The sequence below is a fragment of the Hyla sarda genome, chromosome 6 (assembly GCF_029499605.1).
Source record: "Hyla sarda isolate aHylSar1 chromosome 6, aHylSar1.hap1, whole genome shotgun sequence".
NCBI classification, from domain to species: domain Eukaryota; kingdom Metazoa; phylum Chordata; class Amphibia; order Anura; family Hylidae; genus Hyla; species Hyla sarda.
The window spans coordinates 72,008,726-72,022,564 of NC_079194.1; the positions used below are offsets into that span (position 1 = coordinate 72,008,726).

Consider the following 13,839-nt stretch of genomic DNA (forward strand, 5'->3'; position numbering starts at 1 on the left):
TGGTGGATGGGGGGCAAGTTTTGAACAAAACTTGTGCTAAAAGCCTCCATTTTTTGAACAAGTGTGCTGCTGCAACCTTCTTTTTTGTATACTCTGTATGTGCCACAGCAGCATGCACCGTGTATTAGGTAGTTGTGCTGGTTATTTTTCTATTTGTATTTGCTGTGCAATTTAGGGGGAGTGGCACCCTCTCTAGCCGTGCACCCCTCCCCTTTTTCACAGGAGGTGTTTTAAATTGATATTAGATACAGCATGTCACCCAGTCAGAGGCCATATGCCAAGCAGAGGTGAGTGAATTGAGTGTTAGGGTCCCATCCGAAATGTGGCCACCTCCGCGTTTTTTGTGACAGAGCAGGAAGGATGACTGACATTTGACCCCTGCTCTGTCATGACACAGATTGCTCTGTAGTGTGCTTAGATGGGTTGCATCTGTGGTAAGGTGATATTCACCATTTTTATTGAAGTATGCAAAACCTTTAAAAAAATTACGTTAAAGTTTTAAAACATATACTAATGTATTTATTTATTACATATACTAATGTATTTATTATTTATTGCAGTTCCTGGAGAACCAATTTAACGGTTAATATGTAAAAACAAGAAAGATGTCCAGTAGAAGTAGAAATGCAAAGCAACAATAAATAATTAATTCTAAGGCTGCTTTCACACTATGAGGTTCTCCCGTTAATACACGTACGTTTGAAATATAATTATTAACACGTTAAACAACCTCATTCAAGTCAATGGATTTTTTCGTTTACCCTTTGTCACACTTTATAGCCCGTCATGACTAACGTACGTTAGTTGTGACGGGAGAAATAACGTGACATGCACAAATTTTTCGCACTTCACAAGAAATGGGTAAATTAACGTACGTTATTCTTAACATTGAAGTCTATGGCCGACATACGTTAGTAAATTCACCCGTTAATGCCCGTTATTATAACGGGCATTATTTTTACTGAGCATGCTCAGAAGAGGTGACATCAGTAGACTTCTGCAGTGCTGAGAGACTACTACTACTCCCATCATGGAACAGACTTGTTTCCATGCTGGGAGTAGGAATTCCCCACTGCGGGAGTCTGCCTGTGGCTGGGGAGGTTACATTAGTGTTTGTACTACTACCCCCATCATGGAAAATACTCTGTTCCATGATGGAGGTTGTAGTACAGGGGCTGAGGGATTGAAAGCACCAGGTCTCACTTCTGACACCCGATGCGATCAGAAGTTATTAAGCAGGGGAGCGGGCGCCATGCTCCGCAACCCTGCGATCACAATGTATTTTTTCCTTTCATTTTTAAATTCCCCGCGGGGATCCCTGAATGGTCGGTACTGAGGAGCCATTCAGGGATCCCCACGGGGTTTTTAAAATGGACAATGTGAGGGGACATATGTATATTAAAAGTGTTGTGTGTGTGTGTGGGGGGGGGGAGGGGGGCATAGAGCGCTATATATCTAGCTCCCGCCAGCGCATTAATAAAAATATGACCCCCACCAGCGCATTTAGAAAGATATATCTATACCCCCCGCCAGCGCATACTGTGACCCCGCCAGCGCATTTGTCCTAATTTTCTATTGCAGAGCTATATGTGACAACCATATCTATCAGAACGTATTCAGCAGCTGCCCGACCAGATGATCCTGATAGATATACTATTCATTCATAGCGTCGGCAGCTGTATATGTATATAGATGTGCTGGGGGGGGCAGACATATAGCGTTATCTTCCCCCCACAGCACATCTATATACATGTGCAGCTACCACGATATGAATGAATAGTATATCTGTCAGCAGCATCGGCCGAGCGGCTGCTGGATGCGCTCCTGACATATATACTTGTCACATATAGCGCTGCACAAATGCGCTATATGTGACAAGTATATCTATCAGATCGCATCCAGCAGCCGCTCGGCCGATGATCCTGACAGATATACTATTTATTCATATCGCGGCAGCTGCATATGTATATAGAAGCGCTTTGGGGGGCAGATAACGCTATACGTCTGCCCCCCAGCACATCTATATACATATACAGCTGCCGGCGCTATGAATGAATAGTATATCTATCAGGATCATCTGTCCAGCGTCTGCTGAATACGTTCTGATAGGTATGGTTGTCACATATAGCGCTGCAATAGAAAATTAGGACAAATGCTCTGGCGGGGGGTATAGATATATACTTATAAATGTGCTGGCGGGAGTCATATTTTTATTAATGCGCTTGCAGGGGCTAGATATATAGCGCTCTATGCCCCCCCCCCCCCACACACACACAACACTTTTAATATACATATGTCCCCTCACATTGTCCACTTTAAAAACCCTTTGGGGATCCCTGAATGGCTCCTCAGTACCGGCCATTCAGCGATCCCCGCAGGGAATTTAAAAATAAAAGGCAAAAATACATTGTGATCGCAGGGTTGTGGACCATGCTTAATAACTTCTAATCGCATCGGGTGTCAGAAGTGAGACCGGGTGCGATCAATCCCTCACCCCCTGTACTACAACCCCCATCATGGAACAGAGTCTGTTCAAACACTAATGTAGCCTCCCCAGCTTTCTGCAGACTCCCGCAGCCAGGGAATTACTACTCCCATCATGGAAACAAGTCTGTTCCATGATGGGAGTAGTAGTAGTCCTGGCTTTGAGAGTCTGTAGGCAGAGGTGTAAAAACGTCCATACATGACGGATGTTTTGTTAGCATCCCTTAATTCACCCGTTATTAAACGTCCGTTAATAATACATAATAACATACGTTTATTAACGGGTGAACTTCATAGTGTGAAAGCAGCCTAAGAAGGCCATAGGACTTCTTCTGTAGGGTTATAGGGTGGGCTTAATGGGGCTCGTGCATTTCTAACAATGCAACTACGCAACAAATATTCACTTTTAGAGAGCAATACTGTTCTGCATTTACAAACATATGAACTGCTCCCTCCCATCAGTAAAACAGAGTAAAACCAAAGTACAGAAAGGGGAATTATATTGCTGCCAACTGAACTATTATAGCCCTCAGGTATGTTGTTAATTCAGTCTCTTTTTATTAAAAACTCACAGAAAACATTGTCAGGGAAACAAAGTTCAAAAGCGAGAGCCTCACAGGTCTCAAGAGTAGTTAGAGTGCTGTTCAGACGTGCATAAAACAATAAATTGCAGGTTACATAAAGCAAAAAAAAAAATCTGAGCACATAAAGATCACACAGTATTTAACTGCACAAGAACCCACTAAAAATTAGGAGGAAACAAACAAACAAAAAAAACGGGCAGGATAGGGGATAACTCATTTTTCGACAGAGATCTCCTTTAAGTCACAGCTCGTGTACAACTTGTTTAGTGCCTCTGGTTATAAATATATTAAAATTTGGTGTATTTTTTACAGGGAGTTTCACCCATAATCAATATAAGTTGGGATAGCTCTTTAGTTCTATTTAAAGGGGTACTCTGCCCCTAGACATCATATTCCCTATCCAGTGGGTTGGGGATAAGATGTCTGATCGCAGGGGTCCCTTGGCTGCGGCACCCCAGACATCCGATGCATGGAGCGAATTTCGCTCCTTACCAGATGACTGACGATACGGGGCGGAGGCTCGCTACTTCGCGGTCCCCCCCCCTCGTGATGTCACGGCCATGTCCCCTCAATGCAAGTCTATGGGAGGGGGCGTGACAGCCGTCACGCCCCCTCCCATAGACTTGCATTAAGGGGGCGTGGCCATTGCGAGCGGGGCTCGGCAGTGATGTCACAAGCCTCAAGCGCTGCACCCGACGCTCTAAATGAACGCCGGATGCAGAAGGGAAATTGCAGGGGTCCCCAGCGGCGGGACCCCCACAATCATACATCTTATGCCCTATCTTTTGGATAGGGGATAAGATGTCTAGGGGCAGAGTAACCCTTTAAGTTCATGTTAAAGTTGGAGGAAAGCCTCCTGGCAAGGTGTATAGCCTTGTATTAACTATGTTCATCTGGAATTCCATTTATTTTGAATAACATAAGTATGTGCCAGCCTGGGTTTCCAGAGAAATTTTGTAAAGATCTGCTTAAAGGGGTACACCACTGGAAAACATAATTTTTTTTTTTAAATCAACTGGTGCCAGAAAATTAAACAGATTTGTAAATTACTTCTATTTAAAAATCTTAATCTTTCCACTACTTATCAGCTGCTGTATGTTCCAGAGGAATTTCTTTTCTTTTTGAATTTCCTTTCTGTCTGACACCTCTGTCCATTTTAGGAACTGTCCAGAGTAGGAGCAAATCCCCATAGTAAACCTCTCCTGTGCTCAACAGTTCCTAAAATGGACAGAGGTATTAGCAGAGAGCACTGTGGTAAGACAGAAAGGAAATTCAAAAAGAAAATAAATCCCTGTGGAGCACATAGCAGCTGATAACTACTGGAAGGATTAAGATTTTTAAATAGAAGTAATTTACAAACCTGTAAAATAATAGAGTTCCCAGTCCTCAAATACCTCAGCCTAAAAGGTTGTACAATGGATGTTTGGAAAGATGCATACATTTTATTATAAATAACTTTTACACATAACATTTCTCACAGGGCCCGTGTGATATAACATAAAATAACATAAAAAATATACTTGATAATAATCTATAAAAAGGGAAACCTGTAAGATATAAGAAAAATGTCCAGTGTGTATGGAAGGACACTTCTGAATATATATATAACTGCAATAGTGATTGACTGCAATTCACATTCAATAGCAGTTCATATTCCATAATGCAGTATCTGAATAACTGATGGTACTATGTACCGCTCACCGCTCCTTGAATAATCGCCATCCACCACTCTGTAAAGGTTCCACTGATGTATGTAAAAATTGCCGGTATACAGTAAATAATATTGTGACTCTGCCGGAACAGTATACAGCCAAGGTGCTCCAGACCGGGTGCCTGTAGATGGCGCCTGTAGATGGTAAGTGAAAGCGGTGTCTGACGTCACTCAGTCTGAAGTCACTCAGGCAGCACACACAGTGGTATGTGGTGGTATATGAAATAGTACCTGGCAGGGTACACAGATGGAGGTAGTTGGAACAGTGTGGGGGCAGCAGCGGCAGAATTTTCAATCTAATAGCGGTCAGATAGTAATCCAGGTAAAGTTCCAAAATAAAAAAAGTCCTTCCTTAGCACCTTGTTCAGACAGGGTAGGTAGGCCAAACACGTTTTGGGGCATGGACAAGTGTGTACTGGCCCCTTCAACACCATTACTGACCCAGCGCCAAACCGGTCATGCTGGAGAATGTTTCGGGCAGCAGAACGTTCTCAATGGCGTCTCCAGACTTTGTCACATCTGTCACATGTGCTCAGTGTGAACCTGCTTTCATCTGTGAAGAGCACAGGGTGTCATTGGCAAATTTCCCAATCTTGGTGTTCTCTGGCAAATGCCAAACGTCGAGCGCTGTGTTGGGCTGTAAGCACAACCCCCATCTGTGGATGTCAGGCCCTCATACCACCCTAATGAAATCTGTTTCGGACCGTTTGAGTTGACACATGCACATTTGTGGCATTCTGGAAGTCATTTTGCAGGGCTCTGGCAGTGCTCCTCCTGCTCCTCCTTGCACAAAGGCGGCCCTCCTACGGCCTCCTCCACATCTCCGGAGGTACTGGCCTGTCTCCTGGTAGCGCCTCCATGCTCTGGACTCTACGCTGACCGACACAGCAAACCTTCTTACCACAGCTCGCATTGATGTGCCATCCTGGATGAGCTACACTACCTGAGCCACTTGTGTGGGTTGTAGACTCCGTCTCATGCTACCACTAGAGTGAAAGCACCACCAGCATTCAAAAGTGACCAAAACATCGGCCAGAAAGCATAGGAACTGAGAAGTGGTCTGTGGTCACCACCTGCAGAACCACTCCTTTATTTGGGGTGTCTTGCTTATTGCCTATAATTTCCACCTGTTGTCTGTTCCATTTGCACAACAGCATGTGAAATTGATTGTCAGTCAGTGTTGCTTCCTGAGTGGACAGTGTGATTGACTTGGAGTTACATTGGGTTGTTTAAGTGTTCCCTTTATTTTTTTTGAGCAGTGTATTTGTGTAGTTTAATATGCTTAATTAAAAAAAATACAAAATGCAAAGTATAAAGGGTCGATTACAATATGGAGAAAAAATTGCCAACGCTTCTCCTTAAGTTGTCAAGTCGGTTCTGACAGATGGAGATACAGAAGAATGAGATAAAATATCTGGACACACAATAATGGAACAGTAATATCACAAATGAGTGCATTTCTCTGTAGATCGTAATTTAGATGACAGATATAACTACCTAAAAGGAACCATGTCATTCCAGCTGCAGCAATTACAATCACAATCATCCAGAGCGGAGCGAATCTCAGCCAGTCCCGGGATCTCCATAGACTCCTTTGAGAATCCACCAAAGACTCTGAATCCTGCCAGAAAGAAACAACACTGAATATGACACAGAAAAGAAGCGTTTAACCTAAAACACGAAAATTGTAAGGGACATGAATTAGTCATCGAAAAGTTTCTACATGATGGAATAAGACTCTTTTATATGCTGTATACTCTCTGGTATATCTTCTCTTATCACAGAGGACTTAAAGGGGTACTCCGGCCCTGAGTCATCTTATCCCCTATCCAAAGGATAGGGGATAAGATGTCTCACTGCGGGGGTCCCGCCACTGAGGACCCCCGCAATCTATTCACCACCCACCCATTTGAGCTGCACGCCACAATGCCAGCTCACAAACAGCCGGGTGGCGACCACGGGGCTGGAGTATCGTGACGTTACAATTGCGGGGGTGCCCAGCGGCGGGACCCCCGTGGTGAGACATCTTATGCCCTATCCTTTGGATAGAGGATAAGATGTCTCAGGGCTGGAGTACCCCTTTAACCCCTTAAGGACCAGGCCAGTTTTCAGGACCAGAGCATTTTTGCACATCTGACCACTGTCATTTTAAGCATTAATAACTCTTGGGATGCTTTTACCTTTCATTCTGATTCTGAGATTGTTTTTTGGTGACATATTCTACTTTATGTTAGTGGTAAATTTTTTTGGATACTTGCATCATTTCATGGTGAAAAATTCTAAAATTTGATGAAAAAATTTAAAATTTCCATTTTTCTAACTTTGAAGCTCTCTGCTTGTAAGGAAAACAGACATTCCAAATAAATTATATATTGATTCACATATACAATATGTCTACTTTGTGTTTGCATCATAAAGTTGACATGTTTTTACTTTTGGAAGACATCAGAGGGCTTCAAAGTATAGCATCAATATTCCAATTTTTCACAACATTTTCAAAAGCGGAATTTTTCAGGGACCAGTTCAGTTTGAAGTGAATTTGAAGGGCCTTCATATTAGAAATACCCCAATAAATGACCCCATTATAAAAAATGCACCCCCCAAAGTATTCAAAATGACATTCAGTAAGTGTGTTAACCCTTTAGGTGTTTCACAGGAATAGCAGCAAAGTGAAGGAGAAAATTCAAAATCTTAATTTTTTACACTCGCATGTCCCTGTAGACCCAATCTTTGAATTTTTACAAGGGGTAAAAGGAGATAAATCTTCCTAAAATTTGTAACCCAATTTCTCTCGAGTAAGGAAATACCTCATATGTGTATGTAAAGTGTTCAGCGGGCGCAGTAGAGGGCTCAGAAGGGAAGGAGCGACAATGGGATTTTGGAGAGTGAGTTTTTCTGGCATGTCCCATTTAGGAAGCCCCTATGGTGCCAGGACAGCAAAAAAAAAGCCCACATAGCCTACTGTTTTGGAAACTACACCCCTCAGGAATGTAACAAGGGGTCCGCTGAGCCTTAACACTCCACAGGTGTTTGACAACTTTTTGTTAAAGTTGGATGTGTAAATGTTTTTTTTTTTTTTTTTTTACACTAAAATGCTGGTTTTCCACCAAATTTTATATTTTCACAAGGGGTAATAGTAGAAAATGCCCCCCAAAATTTGTAATCCCATCTCTTCTGAGTATGTAAATACCCCATGTGTGGGTGTCAAGTGCACTGCGGGCGCACTACAATGCTCAGAAAAGAAGGAGTCACATTTGGATTTTGGAATGAAAATTTTGCTGAAATGGTTTTTGGGGGGCATGTCCCATTTAGGAAGCCCCTATGGTGCCAGAACAGCAAAAAAAAAAAAAAAAAACAACATATGGCCTACTATTTTGGAAACTACACCCCTCAAGGAACGTAACAAGGGGTCTGCTGAGCCTTAACACCCTACAGGTGTTTGACGACTCTGGATATGTAAATGATTTTTTCTTTTACTAAAATGCTGGTTTTTCCACAAATTTTACAAGGGGTAATAGGAGAAAATGTCCCCCAAAATTTGTAACCCCATCTCTGAGTATGGAAATACCCCATGTGTGGATGTCAAATGCACTGTGGGCACACTACAATGCTCAGAAAAGAAGGAGTCACATTTTCAAATTTTGATGAAATGGGGGGGGGGGGGGGGGGGCATGTCACATTTAGGAAGCCCCTATGGTGTCAGGACAGCAAAAAAAAAAAACACATGGCATACTATTCTGGAAACTACACCCCTTAAGGAACATAACAAGGGGTACAGTGAGTCTTAACACCCCACAGGTGTTTGATAAATATTCATGAAGTGGGATGTGAAAATGAAAAATTTAATTTTTTTTACACTAAAATGCTGGGGTTACCCCAAATTTTTCATTTTCACAAGTGGTAAAAAGAGAAAATGTCATTGTAAATTTTTAAATACATTTCTTTGGAGTAAGAACATACCTCATGTCTGGGTGTAAACAGCTTGCACACTGGTCTAAGAGGAGCAGGCCGCATTCAGGGGCCTTGAGATTCTGCGTTGCGGCCTATGGAGCCAGAACAGTGGGACCCCCTCTCAAGGGGAATTACATGGGGTAAATAACTGGGGTACTCTAAATAACTAAAATGGGGTACAGTGGGACATAAAATTATAAAACAGGTTATGTTCCCAGAATGATGAACCACAGCATAGCCAAAACAAAAAAAATATGCCCACCCCAAACCCTATGCTCTGAATCATCATTCTGGGAATGTGATGTGTGTGGCCGTCCCTAACCTGTTTTGAGGCAACAAAAAAAGTCCCAGATGATAGTGACTCAGTAACCCATGACCCAGAGAAAAAAAATACCCCCAGAGGTCTTATCAGTTTTTTTTGTTTTTTTTTTTAGATTAGTTTTTTGGGCAATTTAGTGGTTTTATGGTGTTAAAATTTGGAATGTACTCTGGACTTGGTACATTGGGGTCAAATTATGGAAAATTAAAATGAAAAGGGAAAATTTAGTACTGCATGGAAGTGTGATACTCCCTGAAGCAGTTTTTAATGCAGAGGCCCGGATGATCGGGACAAGTATCACATTGAGTACTGGTGTCCTTCCGTATCCCCCTCCTGTTACACACTCTGCATTTTTTATGGAATCGTCCCTTCTTTCCAGTGTGGGGGACTTCACCTGGAAAGTGTTGGCCTGGGACGATCCTGGCACCTATAACTCCAGTTTCTTGGGAAGTCTTACCTGCTCTTTCCTGGTCGCCAAAGATCAGGACCTTTAGGACTTCTTGGAACTGGAGGTATTTCCCTGTGTTGCCAGCGTTCCGGTACAGTACAAAAGCGTTGTACATGGCAACCTGTACCAAGTAGACCGCAACTTTTTTGTACCATATGCGTGTTTTCCGCATGGCCATGTATGGCTTGAGGACTTGATCAAAAAGATCAACTCCCCCCATGCACCGATTGTAGTCCAGAATACAATCGGGCTTGAGGACCTTTGTTGTGGTACCTCGCACAGGGAGGGGTGAGCTGCTGTTACCATGAATAGTGGTCAGCATAAGGACATCCCTCTTATCCTAATACTTGACCAACAACAGGTTTTCATGGGTAAGGGCACGGGACTTACCCTTGGGCATAGGTGTCTGGATCAAATTTAGAGGGAGGCCTCTCTGGTTTTTCCGCACGGTCCCACAAGCATACGAGGATCTGGCGGCAAGGGATGTGAACAGAGGGATGCTGGTATAAAAGTTGTGCACGTACATGTGGTAACCCTTATCCAGCAAAGGGTGCACAAGCTCCCAAACGATTTTCCCGCTAGCATCCAGAGTGGGGGAACAATCTGGGGGTTCAATACGGGAATCTCGTTCCTCATACACTCTAAACTTGTAAGTGTACCCGGAGGTACCCTCACAAAGTTTATAGAGCTTCACGCCATACCATGGGTGTGTGTGTGTGGGGGGGGGGGGGGGGTGAGTATGTAGTGTGTGTGTGATTGGTGTAACTGTATGGGGGGGAAAAGAAAGCTCTGCGGCAAAAAAAAAAAAAATGGGGGGGGGGGCCAAATGCAGTGCCCTGAACCCCTAATAGGGCCCAGGTCACACAAAAAAAAATTGTGGCGGACCCTTTAGGTCCTATTAGGGGGTCGGGGGGGGGGATTTAACTTTTTTTTACACTTTTTTTTTACTTTACTTTAACCCTACCTGTCTTCTGTGAAGGGCTCCGATCTTCACAGAGGGGGGGTCCTTGGCTCCTTCTCGCAGCTCTGCCCGCTTAATGAACTCAGGGGGCAAGCAGAGCCGCGAGAAGGGGCCGTTAACCCCTCCCCTGCCGGCTGCTATTGGCCAATAGCAGCGATCCTGGGGGGGGGGGGGTGACGAAATGGTCACCTCCCCATAGATACAGTGTGTCATAGGGGGTGTCCCCGATCGCCATGTATCTCCGGGTCAGCGGGTCACACGTGACCCGCATTACCGGAATAGCCGAAAATCGCAAGTGTGAATTCACTTGCGATTTTCGGTGATCGCCTACATGGGGGTCCTGAAGCACAATACCATAGAGTTGTCCTGATCACATGACCCGCAGGTCCTGCTACGCTATGGACAGGTAATTAACTAGCTATTTACATTTATACAATCCTACACATACAAATCCTAAATGGCTACAGGATAACTACTATATGGATGAGAGGTGACTAGGGGTGAATAAGATAATAGGGACCCCGACGTCCTAGGGACTCTGGCTAAGGGGACCTATATACACAGGTACCGGATAGGATACGGTACCGGGACACCACACAGCCATGTATGGGTAAGAGCAGAGAGCTGCGGCATGCACAGGCACTGCCTTCCATCCCTTCGAAGTTATGCTATGTTTACACATAATTTTTTACTATTTTTGGGCTTTAAAATGGCCTGTTAAAAATGGGGGGAAAAGTCTTATTCATACTAATTTTATGGCTTAAAAGGAAAGCGTTACTGTCTTTGAGAAAAACTTTTGACATGTCGTGCAGACATGTCAAAGGTTTCGATTGGTCTAAGACTCAGTGCTGAGTCCTCCAGTTCACTTAATGGCTTGGTCCTCATTGCAGGCGACAGTCTTCATCTATACCAGAGATGGTTTGGTAAGTGGGAGGGGAAGAGAAGATTTATTGTGAGCCAAAAAAAAAGCGAGGGTAAAGATAAAACACCATTGTGGGGGCAGGAAGAGGACATGGCAGCGCTGCTGCAGTGAGGAGTTCAGGGAGGACAAGCAGCCTATCACTGCTGGGGCTTCTGGAGACTGGTAAAGCTGGGTGGCAAGCAATGCGCACGCTACCCATCTTTGCCAGTCTCCTGAAGAGTGATGCTTTTTCTCGCCCACAAGCTTAAAGTAGGAAGACCAGGTAATGCAATATACTCAGCTCGTAGACTATAACAGAGCCCATCTCCTGAGTCAGTGCAAGTACCGCGCCATTTGGTGAAGGGGACAACTTTTAGCTGTTTCCCTTCCAATGATCACATTGTATACAGACTAGAATTTAAATCTTTTGTAAACTTCTTCCTAACAACTAAACAACTAGTGATCAGGACTATTGTACAAAAATGACTTTTCCAAAAATGCCCGGTGGATAACTACTGTATAATTTCCTGATTACTCAGCATGGAGGAAATAGCGCTGGAGAAAATGTAAATATTGAGCGTCATAAATCAACAGTGATTGTGACTTGATGAGAACCATTATCTCACTATTCTAATTGCAATCACGAAAAATTGACTAAAATAGGTTCCCATTTGATGAAAGTTTGTTATAATCATGAGCTTGGTTTCGGAAGAGAATATAACAAGATTAAACTGGTGATGCAGAATGTTCTCTGTGTACTGCTGACCACATGTGGCTTGTTTCTGCATTTTTACAGTAAGTACTGGACATTGAATCTAATCCCCAATGATATTTAGCTTTTTATTCATCTGGCATCACATGTGACATAACTACAGCAATGTTAAAAGGTTGGCTGTACACAGTGGGAGATTAGCTCCATAGAGCCGGGCAAATAGTGGCAAATAGTAGTCCGAGACAGGCACACAGTAACATTTAAGAAGGCGTCTCTTGTCTTTATTTTTCAGCAACAAAACTAATACAGTCTTCACACTCAGGTATAAATGCAAAAAAAATCCTGCTTGTCCAGCGCTAACTATACAGATCTTTTCCATGTTGTTACGCCGAGCGCTCCGGGTCCCTGCTCCTCCCCGGAGTGCTTGCGGCGTTCTCCTCTCTGCAGCGCCCCGGTCAGACCCGCTGACCGGGAGCGCTGCACTGACATTCACGATGGGGATGTGATTCGCATAGCGGGACGCGCCCGCTCGCGAATTGCATCCCAAGCCACTTACCCGTCCCCGGCTGCCACGTTCTGGCGCACGCGGCTCCGCTCTCTAGGGCGCACGCGCGCCAGCTCTCTAAGATTGAGGGTACATTCCCACACGGCGTATTTGCTGCGTATTTGCTGTGTATTTGCTGCTGCGTATTTTATTTTCTCTGTTGAAGTCAATGGGTAGGAAAATACGCAGCACCAAATACGCAGCAAATACGCAGCAAATACGCAGCAAATACGCAGCAAAATACGCCGTGTGGGAACGTACCCTTAAAGGGCCAGTGCACCAATGATTGGTGCCTGGCCCAATCAGTCTAATTAGCCTCCACCTGCTCCCTGTCTATTTAACCTCACTTCCCCTGCACTTCCTGGCCGGATCTTGTTGCCTTGTGCCAGCGAAAGCGTTTAGTGTTGTCCAAAGCCTGTGTTCCAGACCTTCTGCTATTGCTATTGACTACGAACCTTGCCGCCTGCCCCAACCTTCTGCTACGTCTGACCTTGCCTCTGCCTAGTCCTTCTGTCCCACGCCTTCTCAGCAGTCAGCGAGGTTGAGCTGTTGCCGGTGGATACGACCTGGTTGCTACCGCCGCAGCAAGACCATCCCGCTTTGCGGCGGGCTCTGGTGAAAACCAGTAGCAACCTAGAACTGGTCCACTGACACGGTCCACGCCAATCCCTCGCTGACACAGAGGATCCACATCCAGCTAGCCAAATCATAACACATGTCAATACAGGTTGCTTACTACCAGCCACCCAACAAAGTAGATGACATATGTGTTACTCACACAGATCACAGAGTCTCCTTTTTGAGGCTGCACATTTCCAGATTCAAATCTCATCAGTGATACAGGCTCACAGCCTCACTTGCAGATTAACTCTAACCTAGTTTTAATGCCTTGTGACTAGCTGTCTTAGTTTAAAAACCTGAACTGGCCCAGGAAGGGGATGAAAAGCCCCACTAGCAAACCTGCTTTTTATCCCAAAAAAATCTAAGGGCAGCATTTAAAGGGGTACTCCGTCCCGGGACATCTTATCCGTTATTCAAAGGATAAGTAATAAGATGTCTGATCGCGGGGGTCCCACTGCTGGGAACCTCGTCGATCTCTATTGCAGCACCCCGTGTCATCTGCTACATGGAGCGAACACCGCTCTGTGTCTGATGATGGGCAATACAGGGGTCGGAGTATTGTGATGTCACGGCCCCGCCCCCTCAATACAAGTCTATGAAAGT

The 13,839-nt window shown here is 44.4% G+C and overlaps 1 protein-coding gene across 5 annotated transcripts in view; it reads right to left on the bottom strand.

Moving 5' to 3' along the window:
- TMPRSS6 (transmembrane serine protease 6) overlaps window positions 1-13,839 on the bottom strand; it is a 133,913-nt gene that overhangs the window by 85,132 nt on the left and 34,942 nt on the right. For all 5 annotated transcript variants that reach the window (XM_056524118.1, XM_056524117.1, XM_056524121.1 and 2 more), the window contains one exon: window positions 6,277-6,400. In XM_056524118.1, coding sequence (XP_056380093.1) covers window positions 6,277-6,400 — 124 coding nt within the window. The remainder of the gene's footprint in view (window positions 1-6,276; window positions 6,401-13,839) is intronic.